This window comes from Eublepharis macularius, chromosome 6 (assembly GCF_028583425.1).
Source record: "Eublepharis macularius isolate TG4126 chromosome 6, MPM_Emac_v1.0, whole genome shotgun sequence".
NCBI lineage: Eukaryota > Metazoa > Chordata > Lepidosauria > Squamata > Eublepharidae > Eublepharis > Eublepharis macularius.
Window position 1 is genome coordinate 16,606,844 of NC_072795.1, and position 27,562 is coordinate 16,634,405.

The 27,562-nt window shown below is 44.6% G+C and overlaps 1 protein-coding gene across 1 annotated transcript; it reads right to left on the bottom strand.

The window, feature by feature from the left end:
• Positions 1-1,190: 1,190 nt before the first annotated feature.
• Positions 1,191-27,562, bottom strand: ACTL6A (actin like 6A). Its single transcript, XM_054984151.1, has 14 exons — positions 27,455-27,562; positions 26,372-26,448; positions 23,125-23,299; positions 21,769-21,869; positions 20,701-20,798; positions 12,218-12,312; positions 10,706-10,812; positions 9,652-9,741; positions 8,540-8,601; positions 7,800-7,914; positions 7,182-7,262; positions 5,099-5,194; positions 2,798-2,884; positions 1,191-1,702 (listed from the first exon to the last, which is right to left on the bottom strand). The coding sequence occupies exons 1-14, from the start codon at positions 27,477-27,479 to the stop codon at positions 1,622-1,624; spliced, it is 1,290 nt and encodes a 429-aa protein (XP_054840126.1). The 5' UTR covers positions 27,480-27,562; the 3' UTR covers positions 1,191-1,621.

Genomic DNA, 27,562 nt, shown 5'->3' on the forward strand with positions numbered 1-27,562 from the left:
CCGAAGGCCCAGCCACCTTCTTGCAGGAGAAGCTGGATTCTTCCGGGGCAACCAGCTCATTCCAACGGCTTCATCCTGTTACTGCCACTGCGATTCTGACCACGTTGTAAAGATACAGACCAGTTTCAGGAACCTGCAGACATCCCCGTTCAGGCCACGGCCCGATGCCCACACAGTTGCTCTGTTCTTATTTAAGAAATGGTGTTTGCTAAGAAGGTAGTGACCTAGAAAGTTGAGAGTGGGTATGATGGAGCCACGGTTAAACTGTTTCAATTCCCGTTGGGTTAAACTGGAGAGTTTTAAAAGCACGCGCCATAGCTCTCCCTCTGAAATATACAGGGCTTTAAAAAATGCTAAACCATGTCTGGATCACACCCAGCGTTTTAATTACAGAGTAGGACAACTGATCAAGTTAGGACAAGAGGGGATTGTGGGGATACAATGAGGCTTTGAAGCTTTCCAAAATTAGGTCCACTACTGCAGGTTTAGTAAACAGGACTCTTCAAATGGAAGTGGAAGTCAATGGAGACACTCTAGTTTATCCACGTGCCTGCATCCGTACATTGGTAATGAGAGTTTTAACAGCAAGGCATCTTAAGCCAGGTTTATGCACATACCAACTCTATGTGACTGCTGACTGAGGCCCTAGCCCAGGAGTCCCCAACATAGTGCCCATGGGCACCACTGCACCTGTCAACACCTTTCCTAGTGCCCAAGTGATTTTAGAAAGTGGGTGGAGCCAGGTGATGGCTCCTGATTGGCCATTGCTGTGCTTCTTCCACAGCACAAGGATCTTCACGTGTGCCTAAAGGTAAGCTGTCGCAGCCATTTTGTGGCTGCACTCACCACACTGTGTCAGAGCTCCAAATGTGCCTGTGGGCTTCAAAAGGTTGGAGGCCCCTGCTCTAGCCCCTCTGCCTCCTTGCCATTAAGCCTGCTTTTATGCCAGTCAGTATTCGGAGCTCTTCCAGCAGGAAGAGACCAGCTTAGCAGAGATGTGCGTGCCTTTCTCCTGGGTGGCAGACCAAGTTGCACGTGTTTTTCTACAGAGAAAGACCTCACTGGAACTCTGCAGTCACCGTAGGAAACAAAACTCAGCGTTAAGGTTTGCTTGCGGGAACACCTGACCACAGCAAGAAAGGCTACACCGGATGGCTGTTGTAAAAAACAGAGGCATGCTCCCCAGAGCCTTTAAGACAAACTAGAGGGCTTTATTAAGGCCAACGTAACAAGGAAGACTAGTCTGCAAAAGTAGACACGTTTCTTAGAAATTGCATGGAAAAGCATCAGCAAGAAATTAGATCCATGGTTTTATAGCTTTGTTTCCAAGAAAAGAGATTCTGCAGAAAATAGATATTTGTACAAAAACTATAAAAAAAGGTTTTTATAAGAGTTATTGCGTTAACAGAGGGCGCGGGCTCCCTCTTGCTGCGAGGGAACCAGTTTGGCCTTTAAAAATGAATGCCTATGGTTAACAATGGGAACTGGAGAACGATGCCCCAGAAAAAGTATACAGTTTTTTCCTACAAAATAACAGATTTCAATTCCTGAGTATACTAAAGCTATCAAATATTAGGACCGCTGGGAAGGCAGCAGGTTTGTTGTATACATAGCATGAGGTTTACGGACACTTCCTTTCCACGCACTGCTTTCCTCCTTCTTCGTACTCTTGCTTGGAGATCCACATCTGCTGGAAGGTACCCTGCGAGACGCAAGACCAAAGGATATAGGACAGAATGCAAACCGATCTCCTACCGATTTTCATCCCACCTCCTTCTGCCAAGGAGCTCGGAGCAGCGGTGCAGGGGGTTCGCCCTTTGTGTTGCCACTACCACCACCACCCTGGTCCAGTTTACTCCATTTCCAACTCTATATTAGGCTGAGAATGACGGCCCAATGCCTCTCTCAGTAGATTGAGGATTTCTAGCCCAACGTTCTAACCACCGCAGTGTTGGCTCTTCTGGGCCAAGTCAGTGGGTAACTGTAAATTTCAGTCCACTCCAGGTAAGAAAACCACCATGAGGATTCCCAGGAGAATTTCCTTCTCTGCAACCCCCAAGGCCACCCTGACCTGAATAGCCCAATAGGAGAGCCTGATCTCATCAGATCTCAGAAGCTAAGCAGGGTCAGCCTTGGTTAGTAGTTGGATGGGAGGCCTCCAATAAAGACCAGGGTTGCAGAGGCAGGCAAAGGCAAACCACCTCTGATAGTCTCTTGTCATGAAAACCCCACCAGGGGTCACCATAAGTCAACTAAAGCTTGAGGGCAGGATTTCATTTCACCCCCTGAGGCCACACACTGGTCACTCAGTTCCACTGTTATTTTCAGTGAGCTATCTTCGTGCAGAGAGGCCCTTTGCAGAAGACAACAGTAGCCCAGTTGTGTGTATTTATGTGCCATCAAATCACAACTGACTTAAGGCAACTCCAGCAAGGGGCTCCAAGGCAAGTGAGAAGTAGAGGTGGTTTGCCATTTGCCTTCCTCTGCAGAGTCTTCCTTGGCCGTCTCCCATCCAAGTACTGACCCTGCTTAGCTCCCAATATCTAATGAGAACTGTCTATGCTATTCAGCCTTCCCTCCCAGCACAGTTCTATATTGGACCCTCATTGTAGCTCCTCAAGAAGATACAGAGTCGCCACCCAGCCTTTTTCAACAGACACATTGCTGTTTGCATTGCTCCCCACAGACGTTTCTACCCTTCGCCCAACATTCCCAAAGACCATCAATTTTCTCAAGCCATTCAAATGCCTTGGGGCAGCCTGGCCCCTCACCAGCGTAGCTCATTCATTTTACTCACGAGGGAAGCCAAAATAGAGCCGCCGATCCATGAACTAAACCGCCGCTCCACCGTCGTGTTGTTGGCTATCAACTTCAGCCGCATGCTCTAAAAAGAGGAGAGAGGCTTGCTAACGAAGAGGCCGGGGACAGACTAGGGGTGGGCGTACAGGTGACCGGTTGCGACTTCTGCATCCTCAAGACAGGAGATTTCTTTTTTAATGTCTGAAATGAATACACCTTCCCTTCTTCAAGGGCCCCGCTCAGCCCAGTTCAGATTAAAACATTCCGATTAAAACATTCAAAAGAGATTTCCTCCTGCCTCAGCCGAGAGGTCTGAACTTCTTCGTAAGAGGGACAAGCATTTTTGTTTTGGCCTTGTAAGAAACCACACAGAGGCCCATCGATACAGTCCTGTCTGCCCAAAATCAATGAGGCAGCAGGGTTGAAAAAACAATGCTGATCATGAAAAGCCTGGCAGGGGTTGCACCGAAGGGCTTGTACAGCCCCTGCCAGGATTATTTTCCCCTCTGAAGAGCAATTCCTCACCTCACCCTCCGGCCAATACTGAGTCACAAGTCACTTGTGAAATGCAATTCGATTTCACAAACGTAGCACAGGGGGGTAGCTCTTATTTGCAAAATGTAAACGTAACCCCCCCCCTTTTGGCACATGGCACTTGCTGAACAATTTTTTGGGATGCTGGATGTTCAGAGCTGACTCATACGAGCACACGTATATCTGCAAACACACTGGATTGCGCAGATTCATTCTACCAACTACAGCGGAAGAATCCCTGTGCCAGAAGAATGCACTGCCATTTGCAGAATAGGATCCAACATATAATAACAACAATCATAGTAACATTTGATTTATATACCGCCCTTCAGGATGACTTAACACCCACTCAGAGCGGTTTACAAAGTATGTTGTTATTATCCCCACAACAAAACACCCGGTGAGGTGGACGGGGCTGAGAGAGCTAGAAGCTGTGGCTGATCCAGGGTCACCCAGCTGGCTTTCAAGTTGAGTGAAGACTCAAACCCGGTTCTCCAGATTAGAGTCCCGCACTTTTAACCACTACACCAAACTGGCTCTCATATGAAATATGCACGCTGCTCCCTGATACACCCATGGATGGCAAAACAAAGGACAGCTGCAGTAGATGGGTCCATTATGGAATATAATAGTAACTGCTCTTATATACTACTTTTCTAGACAGATCAGTGCCCCCCTTAGAGCGGTGAACAAGGTCAGTGTTGTTATTATCCCCACCAGGGGTCATTTCCTAGAAAAAGAACTGCAGGAACTCATTAGCATATCTCATTAGCATATGCCACACCCCGACATCACCAGAAGTGTGTCAGAAAGCAACATCTGGCCCCTTGCCTCAAAAATCTCCAGGTATTTCCTTAAAGCAGAATGAACTCAAAGCAGCTTACCCTCCTCTGCAGAGCCAGCCCCAGCAGCCCTGCTTGCACACACGCACTCACTCTCTCTCTCACAAGTCACAGATGAAAATAAAGCAGCAGAATGAATTTTAAGCAGCTTACCCTCCTTAGCTGCTCATTAGCCCCACCTGGCTTGCACTCACTCACTCATTTTCTCCCTCCCTCCCTCCCACCGAGTCACAAATGAAAATAAAGCAAAAAGCAGAGCAAAATGAATTCTAAGCAGCTTACGTTCCTTTGAAGCCCAGCCCCACTCGGCTTGCACTCACTCACTCACTCACTCACTCACTCACTCACTCATTCTCTCTCTCTCTCCCGCCCCCCCTCACGAGTCACAAATGAAAATAAAGCAAGCAGCAGAGCCGAATGAATTCTAAGCAGCTTACATTCCTTTGGAGCCCAGGCCCACACGGCTTGCACTCATTCACTCTTTTTCTCTCTCTCTCTCTCCCTCGTGTCACAAATGAAAATAAAGCAGCAGAGCCTGCTGCTAAAGACGAGGACAGCCAGGAGGAAAAGGAATCACGTGGGTGGGGCCAAAACCCACGTGACCTCTTTTCAGAGCTACCGGAATGCTGTTCCGGCATGTTCCGCCTCCAAATGAGCCCTGATCCCCACGATACAGCTGGAGAACAGGGCCTGAGAGGAATGGCTTGCCCAAGGCAACCTGCTGAGCTTGTGGAAGCCGTGGGTGTCGAACCAAAGGATTGCTCATTTGCAGCCCAGCCACTTAACCACTATGCCACAACAGCTATATATGTGTAACCTCCACCTTCTGCTTGCCAAGAGCACTGCTCAAGCCAGCCCAGAATTGAAAAGTATCCGCATCGATGAAGAACGAGAGAAACATCACAACCAAACTGCAGACTTACTGGAGGTGTTTTTTGAGAGAGTTCTCTGTTCAGCCGATCTGTAAAGCTCTGTAATAGCGTATTGCCCCCAGCTACGATCACACTACCGTAGAGGCCCTGGAAAGAGAAGAGCCACAATCCTGAGAAGTGAAAGCAATTCTCACTTCTGCATTTTGCACTTTGGGAGAAACAAAAAAACACCATGCATCTACAGCTGAAGGCAGCAAGTCACAACCCCACTTGCTCGACAAAGTTTAAAACATGACCTGCTAATTGTCACAGATAAGGAATTATTCCTGTAGAGAAAGCCGTGGATGGTACTTTGGTAATGACAGCATACAGGTCTTCATCTGAGCCGAGCAAGTTTATAATTTATTTTATTTGTTTACGTTATTTACAGTCTCACTAGGACTCAAGGTGGATTACACAGAATAAGTTAATACAATCACAGGGTTCGACATCCTATAAAAAGCGCAATAGTATTGGTACAGTAGAATTTTGGAACCAACCAAAACAGAACTGAACCAAAGCATAAGTATTAACAGCATGCGTTTGCAAAAATTTCATCGTAGGATCCTAATTATAGCAACAGGCAATACGAGCTATGCACAGTACTACAGACCATAGTCCCTAAAGTTTTACGCAAGCAACCTTCTAAAACATTCTGTACAGTACAACCCTATTACTCTATTGTAATGCCATGCTCAGTTCTTTTTAAAAAATCCATAATTTGGCAAACATTTCTAACATGCGCAACATAAACCTGACAGCTTAATTTGGAATTCCTATAGTTTCAGAACTGCTGGTGCAGCTATGGGAGGAGATAGTGAAGGATTCATGGAGCACTGGGGACAAAAACAACAACAGATATGCAGCACAGTGCGCAGCTACGCAAATGCTACAGACGACCCTGCCCAACTTTAAAATGGCTGCTCAACCCTGCTCCCAGTTTAGGCTTCTGTCTCACCCAGAAAAACCTGCATTGTTACAGCCACAGAAGAACAGCCCGCCCTGAAAGTGGGACAGAACCCCCACGCCTTCTGCACAACCATCGTGCCCTTCTCTGACACGCTCAACCAGGAAAGAACTCTTGCGGTGTGATCCTAGCCTTGCTAACTCCAACGTATCAAGCAATACAATTTTATCCCATAGCTTCTTCCACGGAAATCAGGGCAGCCTCCACGACTTACCCCAATGCCATTTTATCCCCACCCCTTCCCTGATGGAGCATCTGGTGTGGCTGATGGGAGTGCCAGGCCCAAGGGAGCTCAGACAGCGTCATGGCTGAGTAAGGACTGACTCCAGATCCTAGTCCAACGCGAACCACTACACCACGCCAAAGTCAGACCTACTGAGTGCAGTGGGGCTTCCTTTCACGCCTTATGGTTTCAGCCCAACTCAGTACTGCAAAGTACACGATTGGGCTCTAACTTACCGCCTAGAAGACTGACATAGTTCCATATATATCACCAGGGCTTTTTTTCAGCTGGAACACGGTGGAACGGAGTTCCGGCACCTCTTGAAAATGGTCACATGGCTGGTGGCCCCGCCCCCTAATCTCCAGACAGAGGGGAGTTGAGATTGCCCTCCGCGCCACAGTGTGGAGGGCAATCTAAACTCCCCTCTGTCTGGAGATCAGGGGGCGGGGCCACCAGCCATGTGATCATTTTCTCCAAGGGCAACCCACTGAGTTCCACCACCTCTTTTCCCAGAAAAAAGCCCTGTATACCACCATCATGCAGCATTTTATACTGTGCTTTTAGAAAGTTTCTTTATACAGATTTATCTCAGAACCACCTAGTGTCAGTATGATAGTTTTTGTATTACAGGTGAGGGGCAGGGGGCGCAGAGAGGGTAATGGCCGGTCTACGGCCAGAAAACAAGCTTATTGCTAAGGTCAGTTAGAACCTGAAACTTACCAGCTCCCATTCTCAGCCGTTCTTCCACACCAGGGCAATATACAAAGAAATTTTCAACAGCCTTACGGGGTGCTGAGTTATGGCAAGAGTCCATTCTGCGTGGCCAGCACTTTGAACCTTGGCTAGGGGGAAAAAATCTCAGCGACCTCTGTTCTATGGACCCAACATGCCAAACTGGGACCTACCGGCCTGATGTCTATATCACACATTCCGACACTCGTGGTGACAACATGACTCACGCCCAGCATTGTGTTGCCAGACAAACCCTGGGGGAGGAGGAGAAAATCAGAGAATTGATACAATTGCTGCAGAAGAATCAGACCGGTTACAACATTGCGATGGAACAGCCATGGTTAATGGTACAGTCTGGCCCACAGGCAGAGGGGAGTATGAAGGACTCAAGGCACAGACTTTGCAGGCCTTTAGGGGTCTGACGGGCAAATGGCTCATCCCACCCTGTGCGAGTTAAGTAAACCTGCAAAAAGTAACTTACCATCAAGGCTGTGCCGTTATTTACACAATGAAATAGCACAAGAGCCACACCCACCCAGCCCCTGCAGCTTAAACTCTTTATCAGAATTACTTTGCCCACCATGTAACACAGTGTCAAACGCGAGATATAAAAGTTCTCGTATCTGAAATGTCAAGGCATCTCCTATCCTTTCTGCCCCGCAAGCCACTGAATGACAGTTAAGCCTATGAACCTGTTCTTTTCACCAACTCCTACTCGCTTCCAAAATGCCGTTCCACATATGGCATGTACCCCAAAAGATCCTTTTCTACCCACCTCACTCGTTTCTTACCTTAACGTTGGAAGGGTCAAACAAGCCTTCGGGAATTTTTAGCCGCTCTGCGCCAAAGTCACAGTTGTAGCCGTTGGGGAATTCGTAATGTACCGTGGGCATCTGAGCTGCCACCCTGGAGGCAGAAACCAAATGCTCTTAGAGAGCAGTCAACAGTTGGCTTTGTGCATTTCTACCCTGTGGATCCGGCACAACACGCTTTACGCCTCTACGCTCGTTCTCCAAGGGAGTCCAAAGCAGTTTGAGAAACGGGAGCTTCGGTTCCTCGAGACTCAGGAGCAGGGCTTGTGAACTTGACCCACTTTTACCTTCTGCCCGGAGGACCCTCTTTGGATATGAATTGTAACTCACAAGGCACTGCCTTTCTAAGGCTCTGAGCCGAGGCCTCCAGCGTCCAAACCAAATCCCAACCACCCCCTTCTTTCTCAATTTTTCCCGACAGGCAATGCGTAAAAGGAAAAGTATAGTCCCCCCCCCTCCGCTCACAATATTACAACATAAATCTTGATCCAGCCAAAGTTAAGCGTATTTGAACCCCACTCTTTTCTGTGGGCCATTCAATCAGAGCACAAAGTCCTGTCTTCCTCCTTTTCCTCCCCTCTTTCTTCCCTTCCTCCCATTCCCTTCCTGATGTCTGGGTTCGCAGCAATCCCCTTTGGATGATTTGGATAACAGCAGAACAAAAAGTACTTAAAATGCAGTTCTGTGCTAAGTTCACAATAAACGTCTCTACTACGTACTGTTCATCGTAAGTCGAATCGGACACTTGGAGGACAGATGCTTGAAAGTCCTGAATTACGCACTGTGGAGCGAAAACACACACACACACACACACACGGAGCATTTAAAGCTGGAGTTGCCAACACTTCTTCAAAGAGACGCTTCTGAGTAATGAAAAATATCCTGAGCTTCTCTTTCGCCCCGCTCCCCACACCAGTTACCCAGTTTTGCTCCATCCTAGAAAAAGATCCTCGTCTCAGACAAGTGCCAGAAATGAACCTATCAGCTTAGCAGCACAGAGAAATCCTACAATGTAAAAGCTTTTTTTTTTTAGCCTACAGAAGATCTTTTCCTGGGACTTCTTGGGGATGCACAAACAGCAAAGTCTGTCCTGAACAAATTGGGAGGCAGCATAAATTCCCGAAAAGAATTAGTGGAAAATTTACAATTTCAAAAGGATACATTTTAGCAAGGAGAAGGTTTTAATGTGATGCACCGAATCCACCCAATGTGGTTTTTCGTCCTCTATAAACAGCAGCACACTCATTTTCCAAATTCAGGCTAAAACGAATAAGGCTTTTGCTGGAATTCCTGAGATGCGTCTGACGCATCTAGAACTGCAGCTTCACCAGCCCCTCCATGAACCCATTCAGCAATAAAGCTATGAGGTCCAGTGCTCTGCAGTTTCCTGAGTACGTTCCAAGGGAAGTCCATAATTTTAAAGTTTAATTAAAAATAATATATAAAAAAGGGATCGCACCACACCTCGTGAAACAAACATAAACCAAATTATTGCTATGTCGTTACTACTTTTCACGCCTACTGGCTAACTCCTTTGCCACAGTCCCTGCGGAGGCCGTCAACACTCCCATTTGCAAGGCCGAGTTATACCCCTAGTCAACCTTTGGGGGAATTCAGTGACTGCCTGCGGCGCTCCTGTTTCAGACAGTGGAATGACGTGCGATGGCTGCAATTCAACCAGTCCTTTAGGAGCGTCACTTTTTGTCATCTGCTAAGTTATTAGTGGGAGGAAGCTCCCTAATCCTTCCCATAAAACCTTTCAGCTTTTTGATTCAACAACCCAACGCCGTGACAAGCTGATCCCTGCAAAATGTGTTCCCTTTCCACTCACATTACACATGTAGTTGTGCCAAGACCTCGTGACCGGAGGCAGTTTCTCTTTTCTCTTCCAGTTTGCTGGAGACCCCTCACGAACGGCTTCCTGCAAAAGAAATCCTGGTTCGGAGTCGTGTCTTCTGTGCGGTCCCACATGGGAACTCCGCATGCACAAGCCATGGCCTGCGCATGGGCAGTTCTCATGTGGGACTGCACAGAAGAACACTTGATGAACAACCGTTACAGGTAGGTGCAACCCTGTTTTGCTTGGCAGTTTGCACATTCATCCCAAAACAGTGTCGTTTCAGGTATCTCTAGACACCAGTCCATCTGCCGACCGCAAGAGGTAGCATATCTTAAACCCAGGACTGTAGCTTTCCATTCCACTCAGCTTAGAGGAGAGAAAAGCACCTCACCATCAGTTGAGTGGTATAGCGAGATACAGCTTGAAAAGTCTCGAGCAGATGTTTTAACCCTGCCGCTATAAGGCTGACTTGCCTGCCTTGCCTTCTCGCCAGTCACCACTTAATTTCTCTCAGCCCAATATGGGAACAGCTGCCACCGAGAATTATGGGCTTAGGTCCCAAGATCCCATTCCACTAACACGGAGGCCTTCCTCTCACTAAAAGGAACCTTCTATCGGAGAAAGGAACGTCACTCCAGAAGAAGAGCAATGTTCCACCAGCAGAAGGCTTGTTGTGCCAGTGGAAGGCTCGCTGTGCCAGTGAAAGGCTCCCTGTGCCAGTGGAAGGCTCAGCCATTCATGAAACGGAACTCTGGGATCCAAACCATTGTGCTGACACTAAGTGAAACCCATGTTCTATCGGCTATGGCTCATTCACACATGCCCTTGTGCTGTAGTTGACGTGCAGTAAACACACATGTGAACTGCAGGCAGGGCAGGCCCCCCCTCCCTGCCCCCAGGGTGAAGGAAGAGGCCACATTAAAAATAATTGAAATAGAACGTTTCCCAAACTGGAGGTGCAGAGAAGCAGCCGACTTGCACACAAAGCACTCGCTCGGCCTCCAAGTGAAAGCCCCGTTCACTCCCATCCCGCACACCCTCTTACCTTTGAGGCAATCATATACGGAGGGATTATCTCTACATTCATTTCCTGAAACAGTTCCCTGCACTGCATCGTAATGAAGTCTCCAGCCAATGGTGATTTCACGATGCCTGCAGGCACATGATGCAAGAGGGACTTGCGGCAAGATATAAAACCTCCCAGATCATGTTTTGCACGCGAGCTTCTCATTAAGGATAACCTGATCCGTTGCTCAGGCAGAAGCTGCGGCAGTCTGTTCTCAGCAGCCTGCCCAGGGGCTGCTCAAACTGGCCTCTTTAACTCTCTGCCCGAGCTGGCACCCTGTATTAATAAGGGCTCTGCAGTCATGCAGCACTTATGAGCCCAGGCTTAGCCAAAGCATCACACACAAAAATCCAAGGGGCAGAATTCACATTACGGTGCAACATCTTTGTGTTTCAGGCCATCTGAAAACATTTGTCTCGGGAGAGAAAGCATGGAGAATTTTTTTTAAAAAATCTCTACTTGATTACAATTCCATAAAGCCATCAGTAGCCCACTAAAAATTGCTTCAGGGGAGAACTGCAGCCTGCAGACTGCCTGTTGACCGCATGTCGCAGCAAATAAGTTATCGCAACAGTGAGGAAACGAAGCCCAAGAAAATGGCCTTGTGTAACCAGCTCAAGGCCTTCCTAATACAGCACACCTTCCCCAACCCAAGCCAGGCAGGAGCCTCTGAGAAGCTCAGGGTGGGAAAACGACTGCCATCTTTTAGCATTTGTCCTTACTGCCTCGTATTCCAAGGTAGACTGCTCCTGAACAAGGAAGTTCCATTTTGGGTATTGCACCTAACAGGCATTAATAAACCCATCCTCTATAATCTGGTAGAACTCTTTGGGGGAAAAAATCTGCCACTAGCTTTTCCCCCCAAATAAAACTAAAGCAGAAAAATCAGTGCATAAAATGTAGTACCATAAAGAGGATAATTCTCTAAACAAGACACTGTGATAAACTTTTCTAGACTGTTGTTACTATCTCAGAAAATTGTTCCTCTCCTCCATTTCCTCAAATTTCCCAACAATGATACTACGATGCAACACTTAAGTCTGATTCTTTTTAAAAGACTAAACTTGAATGGGCACCACAGGATACGTAAACCAAGAACTACAAAAAACTCCAGCGTACAGGAACTACAAGGTTCCACAATCTCTCAAAAAAATAATTTTTATAATATTCATCCAACAGTTGGATTGGGATGAATATTAATTGACTTTGTTGTTATGTGCACTGATTATTGTTTGCATGATATTAGCACTTGGCACTTTAAAAAAATATAAAGTGCTAATATCAAATTATTTTTGAGAGATTGTGGAACCTTGTAGTTCCTGTACACCGGAATTTTTTGTAGTTCTTGATTCTTTTTAAAAGCAAGTCTAAACGAGTGGTCGTTCACTGCAGCAATGCTTGACAGTGAAAGATTAACAGAGCAATCCTATACAGGGTTAAGGAAGTGCATCTTTTGGTCACTTCTATCAACCACATAGAAAAAATTCTTACCTTGCTGGAGCACATATCCATCATGCACAGGGATAGCCGTGGTGTGTGTTGCTCCGCTATCCAGGATCAGGCCTGTCGATCTGCCATTAGCAAAGCTAGTTGAAAAGGTTAAGGGACACAATGGCCATCTCTGCACATTTTTCTTCGTGTGTATTGCTGTTAATTTGCTTTCAGGAACTGCATGCATTTAAGGGCGAGATTATTGTTTTTCTGGAAAAGTCACTTTCAGGTTACAAATCCCAATGTAGCTGGGGCCACTGGCCTCTTTACATGGAAGTAAGCGCCACTGAATTCAGTGGGACCTACTTTGGAGTAAGCACACCTAGCTGCTTGAAACTGGAGTCCCGATCTTGTTCCTGGATAAACTATTGCTGTATCAGTACAGGACAATTCCTCTGTCCTCACAGTACCGAGCAAACAGCTCAGCATGGGTGACTCAATCAGATGACTGCAAGGAACCCTTAAAAGAGAGCTCAAGAACCACCACCAATCCAGCTGCCAGGCTGTGAACAAGCAAGAAAAATCAAGACCACCTAACGACAAGCCACTCCAACACAATCTTATATAAACATTCATATAATTAATACAGTTTAAGTCAATTGCCAGTATTTGTACAATTCATACAGTGTACTTATTCATTCATTACTAAATGCAGTTTCAATACATTTATACAGTCTTCGTTGCCAGACCTATAAAGTGCTAAGTGCAAAAGGATGTTATTTGTCCATAGCCATATAGCTGCCAGTCATAAATCAGTGAACAAGATAATTCCATCCAATATGTCAATATAAATGGCCACAGAGGCACTACAGGTCAAGAGGCACATAGAAAGAAAGATCCATCTGACGGGAGGACCGGTTGGGGGTCCCGTTTCTAGATTCTCTTTTTCAAAGATGGTATATAAACTCCGATGTTCCCTCCATTCAATTTAGACTTTCACTTAAACCATCAATTATATAATGTCGGGTGCTGTTCAGAGCTAAGGCTTTATTGAAACTGCATTTAGTAATGAATGAATAAGTACACTGTATGAACTGTACAAATACTGGCAATTGACCTATACTGGATTAATTATATGACTGTTTATATAAGATTGTGTTGAAGTGGTTTGTCGTTAGGTTATCTTGAATTTTCTTTTGTTAACTCCTGTCAGGACCCTCCTGCATTTGTTAGGCTGTGAACAAGGGCAGATCACGTGCGGCAAGTCTCTGGGATTCTGAAGCAACTTCGTGGGCTCTCCATAGGTTTCGGGGGCCCACTCAAATTGCTGCTTTGGACCTTTAGAGCCTAAACAGTTTAGGACGGGGACTCTTCAAGAACTATGGTCATGAACACATCAGTACACTAAGATCATCCAGAGATATCCTGCTCCATGTCCCCCCTGCCCCAACACCTTGAGAGGTCCCGAGCGTGGTTATGCAGGAGATGACCTTTCCGACTAGACGCGCTAGGGTTGCGGAACTCCTATCAAAACCTCCAGCAGGATAGCTGTGTTCAGTTTTATGCAAGAAAAACACAAAAACAAGCCATGTGGCCCATTAAAGACTAGCAGGTTTACATTTGCGCAAGTTTCCAAGCACCAGCCCACAAGCGCTTGGGCTAAAATAACTCTGTTCATCTTTAAGTGGCTAAGAGATTCTTTTTTAAAAATATTTCGTTCCCCAAAAGGTTCATCTCTCTCTCTCTCGGCCCCTCTTAGATGTGAAATCAAAACAGTATTGACTTCCGGTTTGGGATTCATGGAGGTCTAACGCAGCTCCACTTGCGGAGCTGACCGGACTGCCGTTTTAACCGGCCGGCGGGGTGAAAATAGCCCGCGGCCGACTGCTCTCAGGCAGAGAGCAGGCAAAGAACGCTCAAGACCCTAGGGTGAGTTAGATCTCGGACGAGGGGGGGCTCTACACAACGGGTCCCCTCTCGATCCTTGAGGTCCCACCTTGCGACAATCTCTGCGGCAGTTTTGGGGCCAATTCGGCTGGCATAAGACCTACATACCCAAGCTTCGATTGGGGGAAGAAGCTGAGAGGGGAACTTAAAATCGAAACAGCGATTACAACCCGAGAAAAGTGAAGAGAAGGTAAAGATCATTATCTTCCGATACGGGACAGATTGACAAAAACAGAGAGGAAAAAAAGTAGATTTTTAAACTGCAACAGACTAGTGAAAAGGAGGGGAAGATTCGGCAGGAGTTGTATTTGAAAAGAGACTAAGTTTAAAGAAGTTATTGAAGAAAACGGACTATTGTTTTGAATACCTGTGGCTTTGGAGCTGTGAGAAAAAGACACCATCGCGAGATCTGCTGTGGGAAGACAGGAGACAGGAAGTGTGTAATAACAATAGAGTGGCTGGAGAGAAGCGGCCCTTGCAGGAGGGCAGGAAGAAGGGAATCGCCATCTTTGAAAGGGGAAGGGTCGCGGCTTCAGCGGAAAAGGAAGTAGGCCATCTTGGATTACAAAATTATAGAGAAACCATAGAGAAAAGACGCCCGACATTTTGGACTCTTTAAAATTTAATTTTTGCAAGAAGACCGGGACATTTAAAATAAAAAGACTTTAAATTTTACGCCACAGAGTTAAGGAAGAGAGCGGACTCGTGGGAGCGAGCTAAAGCAAGCCCCACGATGTCAAAAAAAGAGTGGCAATCGGCAATAGAAAACCTGGACAAAAAACCTTTAGATGTGATTAAAGAACTTAAGGACACGAAATTGGAACTGATTAAAGAGGTTAAAGAGGTTACACAGACAGTAAAATCGGAGCTGTCAGAAGTGAAAAAAGGTATGGAAACAATACAAAGTGAACTACAAGGAACGCAGCAGAGAGTTAAAACAGTAGAAGACGCGATGGAGAATTTAGCAGACACGCAACAAACAGAGATGAGACTGGTGAAGGGGAGAATGTCAGTTGCAGAAACTAAACATATGGAGAAGCAGCTACGTTTTCGTGGCTTGCCAGAAGTGGAAGGAAAGTCAGCGCAAGAACAGATGACTGAGGTGTTAGCTGAATAACTGGGGAAGGAGGAGGAGGAAGTTGTGGCTATCCTAGATGTGGCATATCGTGTGAACTCGAGAATTGCAACCCAGAGGAAACTACCAAGAGATGTGATTGTGCAGTTTACGACACGAAATATGAAAGAGAAGATTGTGACAAAACAGTTTCAAGATCCATTGGAGATTGATGGCAAGACGATCATTATAATGAAGGAACTACCTAGGTCAGTGTTATTGGACCGGAAAAAATATAAAGTGCTAATTCAGATCTTGAAGGACATGAAAATCAGGTACAGATGGGAGTTACCAGAAGGAGTGTCCTTTGAGTTTGAAGGGGTCAAAAAACGTATCAGATCTGAGCGAGAGATGGAGCGATTTATTAAGGACAATGAAAAAGACTTACCAACAAGACTATGAGCATGGAATGTAAAGTAATATCTTGGAATGTAAATGGACTAAACTCACCGAATAAGAGGAAAAATATTTTTCACTGGCTACTAAAACAAAAATGTGACATTGTTTGTTTGCAAGAGACCCATATTAGAAAGCAGGATGTAAAATATTTAAAATCTGGAAAATTGGGCAAAGAATTTGTAGCGGCCTCCAACAAGAAAAAAAGGGGAGTGGTGTTGTACATAAAAGAGGAGCTACAGCCAAAATTTGTTATGAGAGATGTGGAAGCCAGATTTGTAGCAGTGGAATGTATTTGGAATTTAAAGAGAGTGTTGGTAGTCGGACTTTATGCACCTAACGGTGCAAAAGAAAGCTTCTTTGAGGATTTGAGGAAGCATTTAGACGACCTTTCATATGACCAGATAATTCTTGCTGGAGACTTCAATGGAGTGACAGACTTGGAACTAGATAAAAAGACTACAACGGCACAAAAGAAAAGAGGACTATTGCCAAAGCTCTTTTTTGAGTTGATTCAACAAGAGACTCTCGAAGATGTATGGAGGAGAGAATATCCTAAAAGTAGACAGTTTACTTTTTATTCTGCAAGGCACTCTACATTATCAAGAATTGACATGATCTGGGCCTCAAAAGACTTAGCGTTATGGACTAAGGAGGTAGAAATAATGCCGATGGTAGGCTCAGATCACAATCCAATTATGTGGAAACTAGGAAAAAGGAGAAAAAGGAAAGCATGGAGAATAAATGAGGACTTGTTACAGGAAAGAGAGAATATGGAAACATTGAGAAGAGAGACAAAGTTTTTTATACAATATAATGTGAATAAAGAAGTACCAACCAATAAAGTTTGGGATGCTTATAAGGCGGTTATAAGGGGCATACTAATGGACTTAAATGGTAGAGCAAGAAAGAAGAAAGAGGAGAAAAGACAAGAGATTGAGGAGAAAATAAAAGCCAAAGAAATACGGCTAAAAAAGAGACCAGGGAAAAAGAAATTATACCAGGAAATTAAAATACTTCAAGAGCAGCTAACAGCAATGAGTAATAAAGAATTGGAGTGGAATCTTAAAAGGCTGAATCAAAAAGCGTTTGAGGGTGCCAATAAACCTGGGAAGTACCTGGCATGGCAATTGAAGAAGAGAAGGGAAAAGAAAATAATAAACAAAATTTGTGAAGACAACAAAACGTATCTGGAGCAGACTACCATTAGTAGAGCCTTTTATAAATTTTACGCTAAGCTGTACAAGAAGAAAGAAGTAAATAAAGAATCAATAGCGACATATCTGGAGAAAACCAAACTTCCAGAAATCTCGGAAGCTTGGAGAAACAAATTGAACAGTGAAGTAACTGACGAGGAAATAAGCAAGGCAATACAATCCGCAAATCTAGGAAAGGCGCCAGGGCCAGATGGACTTACGGCTAAATTTTATAAGACAATGGCTAATGAACTGGCACCATTCCTAAAAGAGGTGATGAATGGAGTTTTTAGGGATCAAAGGATTCCAGATACTTGGAGTGAAGCGAACATATCATTGATCCCAAAAGAGGGCCAAGACTTGACTAATGTGAAAAATTATAGACCTATATCGCTACTTAACACTGACTATAAAATTTTTGTGAAGATATTGGCGGAGAGACTGAAGGGATGGCTCTCGGAAGTTATAGAAGAGGAACAAGCAGGCTTTTTGCCAGACAGACAAATAAGAGATAACTTAAGGACAGTGATCAATGCTATTGAATATTATGACAAGCGTTGTGATAAAGAGGTTGGTTTCTTCTTTGTTGACGCTGAAAAGGCGTTTGACAATTTAAACTGGGACTTTATGTTTGCCACTATGGAAAAGCTACAATTGGGAGAAAGATTCATCAGAGCAATCAAGGAAATTTACAGAGACCAGACTGCAGCAATTGTGGTGAATGATGAAGTGACTAAGAAACTGACGATTAGTAAAGGAACAAGACAAGGTTGCCCGTTGTCTCCACTGTTGTTTATTTTAGTATTGGAGATTCTGATGATACAAATACGACAAGATGAGGAAATTCGTGGAATAAAAATAAAGGACTATTCATATAAGGTCAGAGCATTTGCGGATGACATAATGTTAATTGTAGAGGACCCATTGGAGAACATGCCAAAAGTGATAGATAAGATCAAGGAGTTTGGAGACTTGGCAGGCTTTTATATCAACAAAAAGAAGTCAAAGATATTATGTAAAAATATGACTAAGCAGAAACAACAATTGTTAACGGAAACAACGGATTGTGAAGTAACAAGCAAAGTGAAATATTTGGGAGTTGAACTGACTGCAAAGAATATAGATTTATTCAAAAACAACTATGAAAAACTATGGACTCAGATAGAGAGAGACTTGATCAAATGGAATAGATTGAATTTGTCATGGTTGGGCAGGATTGCAGCAGTTAAGATGAATGTGTTACCAAGAGTAATGTTTTTGCTACAGACAATACCAATCATCAGAGACTCTAAACAATTTGAAAAATGGCAGAGGAAAATATCAGATTTTGTTTGGGCAGGCAAGAAGCCTCGAGTGAAAGTAAAAGTTTTACAAGATGCAAAGGAAAGAGGCGGAATGCAACTGCCCAATCTGAGACTTTACCATGATGCAATCTGCCTAGTTTGGTTGAAAGAGTGGATGACATTAAAGAACAAGAAACTATTAGCCCTAGAGGGATATAAAAAAATATTTGGATGGCACGCATACCTATGGCATGACAAAGTAAAGGTCAACTCGATGTTCCTGCACCATTTTGTATGGAGAAGTCTATATATAATCTGGAAGAAGTATAGAAATTACTTACAAGAAGGAACTCCCTTGTGGGTGGTTCCATATGAGGTGATAGATCCGAGAGCTGTTGATAATGAACAACAATGTTTAACGTACAAAGAAATAACTAAAATTGAAGCATCTAAACTTAGAATAAAGACGCAAGAGGAACTATCACATAACTACGACTGGTTCCAGTATAGACAGATCAGAGACTTATATAACTCGGACTCTGTAAAGGGGGGTATACGAACAGAGAATTCGGAACTAGAGCAGACCCTTCTTAAAGAAGACAAGAAAAGAATATCCAAGGTATACCAAGTACTGTTGAAATGGTATACCGAGGACGAGACAGTTAAAACACAGATGGTGAAATGGGCTATAAATTTTAATAAAGAAATAACAATGGAGGCATGGGAATACTTGTGGAAAACTACAATGAAGACAACGACATGTACTAATATTAAAGAGAACATTTACAAAATGATCTATCGTTGGTACATGACACCAAAGAAGATTGCGCTAGGGAATTTGAACACTTCTAATAAATGCTGGAAATGTAAGAAGCATGAGGGCGCCCTCTATCATATGTGGTGGTCATGTGAGGTAGCCAGGCAGTACTGGGGGGAAATAATAAGAGAAATGAGTGAAATTTTACAATTTCAAATAAATAAGAACCCAGAACTCCTGCTACTAAACTTGGGAATGGAGGGAATTCCAGCCCATCATAGGACGTTAATATTTTATATGACAGCAGCAGCTAGACTTTTGTATGCGCAAAAATGGAAAGTACGAGAAGTGCCAACTATTGAAGATTGGATCTACAAATTGCTGTATATGGCAGAGATGGACAAGATGACAAGAAAACTGAGAAATCTGGACTCAGGGCAGTTTAACACAGATTGGGAGAAGCTGAAACAATATCTGGAGAAGAAATGGGAGGTGGGAGGAAAACTGTGGCAGTTTGAGAACTACTGAAGTATAATAAAAGTATAATAGAGGGGGGTGACTTTACCGGGGGAGGAAGAGATAAATGTGAATTTATAAGCAGTTAGATTAACAGACTGATATATATATAGATATATATAGGTTAATAGATAGAATATTGATAGAAAATAATTAATGATAAGGTTTAAATATAAGGATTGAGTAACCAACAATATTTTCTTTCTTTGATAAGATTTATATAATGCACCAAACTGAATGTACAGAAGAGTCAAATTGATTGACTATGTGATGAGCTATATAGAATTACCATAAAAAGATAGAATGAGTAATATATAGAGAATAAGTCAAATTGTTTGATTTAAATGTAAGATTTTTATGGTTTATGATATATAGGTTTATGATATATAGAAATATTTAAAACTGGAAAATGGGATAAATTGTTTATCCAAGATGGAAACAAAGACTTACAGTTTGGGTATATAACAAGAAAAGTAGTTAAGGATGTACTGCTTAATATAATGGAGAATGTATATCTGTTTTAGATAGAGGAATTTAATAGAAGTAAGGGAAAAGGGACAAAGGGTGGGAAAGCTGTTGGAAGTCAACAAAAGGGGGGGAAAGGGAGGGGGTTAGAAATGAAAAATTTGGGGAAAATTGAATGTAATGTAAAAATAACGGATTCTAACCCAATAAAAAAAATTTTCAAAAAAAAAAAAACAGTATTAATTCTAGAGGTTACTCGGGGTTAACCGAGTAACAATGCATTGGTTACAGAGCTTTAATTGCTCGGCTTTCTTTTCCCCTTGTTTCTGTGTCAGCTGTATTTTCTTCATTCTTTTTTGTACATTGTTGGAAGACTGTATCATTTTACAATGAGCAAGATTCGATTTCAGTAGCAACTAACAAGATTTCCAGGATATAAGCTTTCGAGAATCAACCTCCTTTCATTAGAGGAAGAAAGTGTGATGAAGGGCATCTGACAGAGACTGATTCTCAAAAGCTTCTATCCTGGAAAACTTGGTTTGTCTTTGAGGTACTACTGGATTCGGGAACTTGCTCTTCTACTGCAGCCCAAAATCGCTACCCACCTGAAATTTTATTTATGATGTTATTTTATGGCTTTAAAGCTATGCCCTGGGAAGTCAGAAGAGAAGGTATAATAATCTAAACTAAATTAAATTCATGGGTGGTTGCTCTCAATTCCACTACCTGGCAGGGTTGAACTCAGTAAAGGTACTATACTTTGTGACAGCATCTTAATTAGTCATTAAAAAAAATTAGGTGGAATTTTTTTATCAGGAGGTGGCAGGAGCTTTGCAACTCTGCCCACTTGTCCAGCATTTCCGGGATACGCTGTAAGCACCGCAGTTTTGCACAAGAAGAAAGCAGGGATATTGTAATGTTCAAACATCAGTTCCGTCAGTTTCTCACGCTTGGCTCTTGTGTTCCACTATGAGAGAGAGAGAAAAAAAAGATCATCCAGTTCTCACCTACAGCCCAAGAAGAACCACATGCAAAATTTCTTCAATGATAAAGAGCCAAAAATATATGACAGGTCAATCTGGGCTACCTTCAGTACAAAAGACAAAGGGCATACATATGAAACCCTGGCTCCCGGCACACTGTGGTTCACAAACTGGAATGAGGCATACATGGCTCGGCTCTTCTCTCCCTCCTTGCATGAACCATGGATTTATGACGCAGAAGCTTGAACAGAAACTATGATACCCTTGTGTAGTGGAGATTGCAAGCCAGTGGTTTTACAAACCAGAGTTCAATAGGAACATGATTGTGTTAATCTACATGCAACATAAAACTACACTTAACCCCACAAAAGAAGGGGCACATCTGTCAGACAAGGCACATGTTCACGGGAGGGAGGGCTCTCTCAGCCACACGGGTGCTGCCTTGGGTAATGCCAATCCACTGCCAACGCTTTGGACGGAGGCACCCAGAAGCAGCACACAGCCAACTGATGCCACTTAAACCCCACTGAGCTTCCTTCTCACTGCTGCTGCACACTAACGGGACACACAACACACACACTTTTCTGTCCAGTGGGGAACCAAAGCGGCATGTAACATGACCCCCAACTCCCTTTTAGTTTCACAGCAGCCTTGAAAGGTAAATTAGGCTGTGACTGGCTTCCGCGGCTAAGTGGGGATTCGAACCTGGATCTCCCAGATCCTAGTCCGACATCCTAACCACTATGCCATGCTGGCTCTCAGAAACAAACAGTTAAACTAGGCAGTGACTGCCTCATCAACGGCCCCCTGAACTCATTCAACTGTTTTGCAAAGCCCTGGCTTCAAAGCCATTCATCATTTCGATCGTGTACTTTCACAACTCTGACAGCGCCAAATGCCTGTGCATCAAGCTCAGCTGGCCTTTTCAAAGAAACATGCTCAATTTTTACTCACGGGTGCTTCAGACATTAGGACGGGATGCAAAGCGGCTTCAGATTTAATGTGCATCTTGTAGGTGTGATCCAGAATTGCTTGGAAGCTATCCCAGTCTTCAACTGTAATGACAGAAAGTGACACAAGAGCGGCTTTAGCCTGAAACGTGACCATTTCCAATGCAATATATGCGCCTGCAATGCCAAGCACAGGAAGGGGGTGGCAGTCCACAAACACACTGAGCATGGAATGGGGGATGGGGGAGCAGGAGGAGGATGACGGATGAGTAGCACAACGCACAATCCGCGCCACATCAACAGGACTGAAAATGGCCCTGGCACCACAACAGCACTGTGACCAAAGGGCACAAAAGCACGCAGCGTTCAAGTCCGGATCCTGAACAGACCCACAATCGGAAACCATCACAAAATGCTGGCTTTGATGCACACGTTTAAGTGCTCATGCAGCCAACAGCTCTTTGCCGCAACATGCCCACGAAGCCTCTCAGTGGAATATATGGGGCAAACTCTCATACTGAAAGTCACAGCAGCCGCGGTCCAGGCACCGTGCTTAGCCCTGTTCCACTTCCCTCGACTGCAACGGAGTGTCACATCTGAAAACCTACACAAAGGTTATGGATTTACCCCAAACCAGGATGTAAAGCTATAGGGTGGACCCAAAGCCCCCTTCCGCCAACAGAGGGGCAGCAGGAAGGAATACTTTTGCCAATTCCCTGCTCCCACTATATCCCCCCAATTTGCTTCCCATGCATTCATGAGGGTCCACTGATCCCATCCCAAAGAACATGGGGGGGGGAGTGGAAGAGCCCCCATTCTGCAAGCTTCACTCCCCAGTTTGAAATGAATCTGCAGTCCATGGTTTGCATTGGCCATGGTTGAACGTCACATCTGCATTAAGTAAAGCACAATTCAGGCAGTTTCCGAGTGGCTCCCTGTATACAGCTTCGGTTGGGAGGGACAGCTCAGCAAGGTAACTAGACAGGACAGGCCATCTTTTCCAAAACATGCTATCATTTAAGAAGGCCTACGTTATTACTACATCCTTAAAGACTGAAGCGAAAGGTAACCAATTTCTCCTTCAGAAGTCGTGTTTCATCACTGGCTAGTAGCCAACATACCTTAAATATTATAAATGGGAATGGGGGGGGCAGAAGCGGGGGGGGACCACAACTCTACAGCTCACATACATTTAGAAATCTTCTGGACTGAACAGACATCATGCGAATGAAAATCTTTACGCCTCCAGACCAAAAATGTTTTTACAAACAGAATATTATGCTGATACGTCTCTTTCCACTTGTTCAGACGTTAACAATCAGGACTGGAGAACAAAAAGAGGGAAGAAAGGGCACCATACTCATCCCGTTCTTCAAAGGCAACGTGGCCTCCATGTTCTCTCTCGGGACTCGCAATGCATTTGTGTCTATGTAGTACGTCGGCCCTCCTTGCTTGCTTTTGTCGCCATCAATCTCCATCATGGAGCTGCCATCATCCCGGTCCAGCACCACACCAATGGCAGTGGGGAAATCAACCTACAGTGCGAAATGCAGAAGAGAGAGAGACACACACGCTCCGATAACATGAAGAGCAAATTCCTGGCGAGGGCAGCTCCTCCCACGCTCTCCAAAGGCAGGACTATGCAAATCAGATTGAGCTTGCCCCTCCCATTGGGAGGAGCTTTTCCCTCTTCTATTCCCGCCTACCCTGCAGACACAGGACTGTTTAGGAGTTCCATTCCATCACTGTTTTTTGGAGGGAAGATTTCAAACCTGAGAATGAAAGGGGCGGGGGGAGACTCTGTTTTTGGTTTTTTTTGCTTTCCTTTCTCATATCTCACTTAGTGGGAAAGGAATCAGCTGCCAGCAGGGCAGACAATGAGCAAGATGCTAAAGGGAGCAGTTTAGGGAACATGCAAAGGGATGCACATCCCACCACACTGAAAGCCCTGACATTCTTTGTCAGCTCTATAAAGCTGAGATAGCAGTTTAGGAATCAAAGGGTTTTAAAGGACAGAAGCATTCTCTCAACCTACCCCTGGTTTGGGGTAGTTATCATATATTATCCATGTATTCACAACCCTGAAAACTTTTTGAAAAAATGAAAGCCAAGATTCCCATAATCCTAACAAAACGTTATTAAGATACCCTGTGTGTGTGTGGTACCCTCAAGTCACAGCTGACTGACGGTGACACACACACACACCCCGGCGGGGTTTTCATGGCAAAAGACTAACAGAGTTGGTTTGCCACTGCCTGCCTCTGCAGCCCTGGTCTTCATTGGAGGTCTCCCATCCATTTACCAAGACCCAACTCCCTGCTTAGCTTCTGGATCTGATGAGATCAGGCTCACCTGGGCTATCCTGGTCAGGGCAAGATACCCTAGTGTGCACAATTACTTGTGTTTAGATCCTTAGATGCCAATGGGACTAAAATCTGTAGGACTATCGCTGGCAGAGCTAGTCTTTCCCTGAAACTGTGAGTTCATGGATCTTTCTCTCCCATGTTGAGCAATAGGGACCCCCCCATACACACAGAGGTTCTGAAGCAAACACACACCTCAATTCAGCATCTGCAGGATGCCAAAGGATAAAAATACCCCACTCTGTTTCAAGTCCAAGTCCAAGCATTTTAAATAAATTCAAATGGAAATCTAAAAATGTTTTATCAAGAACGTCTTAATGTTACAGCTAGAGCCAATGGTCATAGAAAACTGTAGTTCTCCAATATGCTGTATCAAGAGATTGTATGCAGCGACCCAGAACCAACCTAGGAGCAGACTGGGACACTGACAACCAGTATGGTGCAGTGGTAAAGAGTGGCAGGACTCTAATCTGGAGACCTGGGTTTGATTCCCCACTCCTCCGCTTGAAGCCAACTGGGTGACCTTAGGTTACTCCCAGCTCTCTCAGAATTCTCTCAGTCCCACTCATCTCACAGAGTGATTGTTGTAAGAATAACAATAACACACTTTGTAAACCTCTCTGAGTGGGTGTTAAGTTGTCCTTGAAGGGCGGTATATAAATCAAATGTTATTATTATTATTACTGAAATCTACACGGCTCAGTTTTATTATTGTCTCTAAAGATGCATGTGAGCATCTCCATGGTTTATTCTAGCAGGTATGATTACTCCTATTAAGATCTTATTTATTTGATACAGGTCATATCCCACATTTCAGCCAGACTGGCTCCCAAAGCAGCTTAAAAACAATCCCCTTTCCACCAAAAGACAATTGCTGACATGCCTAATTTTGTTCCCACTCCCAGCACACCTCTTTCCAACAGCATCTTCCAACACTGCAGAGTCTTTAATTTGGTAGGTGGGAGAATTTAGCTCAAGCCTAAAATAACACTTGGCTTCTCTGTAGGAACCTGAACCTGGGCCTACTTCCCTTCTCTGTACGTTCATATCAGAACTGCTATTATCCATTTGCAGTCCCCCTGATTCAGCTGTCCTGCACCTGAGCCAAAAGTTTCAAATCTTGCACGCCAGAAATGGGCTTGCAGAATGCTAGTCTGCAGAAAGCCATTTTTAAAGAGGAAGTGGCTATCGGATTTGTTATTTGACCATAGATAGGTGATGCTTGTAGCAGCCCCAATAGCCCCAACTAGCCCGATTTCATCAGAGCTCAGAAGCAAAGCCGGGTAGGTACTTGGATGGGAGACCATCAAGGAAGGCCAAGGCTGCTATGCAGAGGAAGGCAATGGCAAAGCACCTCTGCTCATCTCTTGCTTTGAAAACCCCGTAAGGTGGAACTTCATGAGGTTATCATGAGCTGGTTGAGACTCAACAGCACACGATACCTTTAGATGATGCTGAAAAACCTGCAAAGGCTAAATCCTGTTCAGGGAGGGCAATAAAAACCCCACAAAAGGGAAGCCAGTAGCTGAGCAAACAGATGCGTCAATTGCTATCTGGCAGTGTCACCAGAGACCACAAACAGGCCTGGCCTCCAATGGCGACACCTACTAACATTGCCCCCTTCGATTTGTTCTCTTTCACCAAATATTAATATTCTGGGCAAGAAAGCCAGGACAGTCTAATTCTCTTCTCTGAAGCAGGGAAAGCTCCTAAAGTGCAAGAAGCATCACACACACATTGGAGCTTTGTGGCGCTTTAAATTTTGACCAAGATACTCTTTTAAATCAGAAGTATCCAAAGTGAAGCAAAAATCTCCTCATGATACATTGCAATAAGCAAAATGATAACTACGAACAGGTAAAAAGAACACACAACTATGTCTCTCAAGTCATCGAATTCCCAGAGTCTCATAGTGAATGGGTGGGCTAGTGGTTAGGCTGTTTTGAACTTGGATCCAAGTTCTAATCCCTACTCAGCCAAGTCAAGAATATGCTGCTTATTCTAAAGCGATACACAAAGGTCCACAGCTAGCAAAGATGTAAAGCGGAAAGCCGCTGAGTCCTTCTGCTGGGCCGTGTTATGGCTGGCGTGATTTGTGGCCAGTGATTTGTTGCCAGCGCATAACTGACTTGGCCATTTGATCATGGGATTTCCAGAGTTCTCCCCCAGTGTATAACTGTTTCAAGGACTGTTCTGCACAGAACATCGCCTTCTTTGGTGCAATATCTCAGGGCTTGTTCTTACCTTTGGACAGTCCTCCCCAGCATAGCCAGCCCGTACAGTATAGGAGCCGATATCAAACACCAGAGCACCGACTTCATCTGGAGATGAAGAGGAAAATTTACAGGGAGTGTGGCATTAAAAGAAATTTAAAAATCTGCACAGGGCAAGTTCTGTGTTAATGGGGGAAAGCTTGGAATCTTTAGCACTGCTGCAGCGTTAGCAAGTTGGGGGAGACAGAGGGAATTGACAGGTCAGGACATCTGCAATTCTACTAGGGGGCCAATGAAATTCACGAAGACCCGCTACCAAATCACCATGCGCAGGACTGGGCTGTAAAAATCCGGGCCTGAAAGACAGCCTCCTCATGCCACAGTAAACATCAGGAACAGCCATACCAACCACAGATGCACACAGGCTCTGCTGGTGGGTTTCCATGCAGATACTGTGGGATTTGAGTCCAGGGGCACTTTACAGACCAGCGAGATTTTCAGGATATGAGCTTTGGAGAGTCAAAACTCCAGATATTTGAAGAAGGGAGCTTTGATTCTGAAAAGCTTATACCCTGGAAATCCTGTTGGTCCCTAAGGTGCCCCTGAACTCAAACCACACAGAGACTGGGGGACATAATGCCTTAAGTTCAGCATTTCTCCCTCGCTATTGCTGCAGTGACAGCCAGTGCGGTTTCGTGGTCAGAGTGTCCGACTGGAATCTGAAAGAGTCTGGTTCAAATCCCAATTCTACCATGGAAGATTGCCAGGTGACCTTGGGTCGGTCAGATATTATCAGACTAACCTACTTTGCAGGGTTGTTGTGAGGGTAAAATGGAAAAGAGGAGAGCGCTGTGAGCAGCTTTGGGTCCAATTGGGGGGAAATGTTATGATGCAAATAAAATGAAAAAGGTACAAGGCCGCCCATAATCGCCATGCAACAATTAATAACAGAAGCCCCTTCGAGAAACCGAGAGGGTTTTTTTCACTCCTGTTTCATCCGTGGCTTTTCCCACGGCGATCAAGGGAGAAGCTGCATCTGCCAGACTTCTCCCCTCTATACCAGCCCCTAAAGGCACAGGAGCACTTAAGGGCCTGACGGAGGGTCCGCACTCACCTCCTCCGTACACGCCGCCGCTCATGGCCAGCTTCGCTTTCGCCTCCTTCCTGCCTTCTTTCGCCGGCGCCAACAAAAGCTCCCTGCACCCGACTGGCTCGCCGCTCG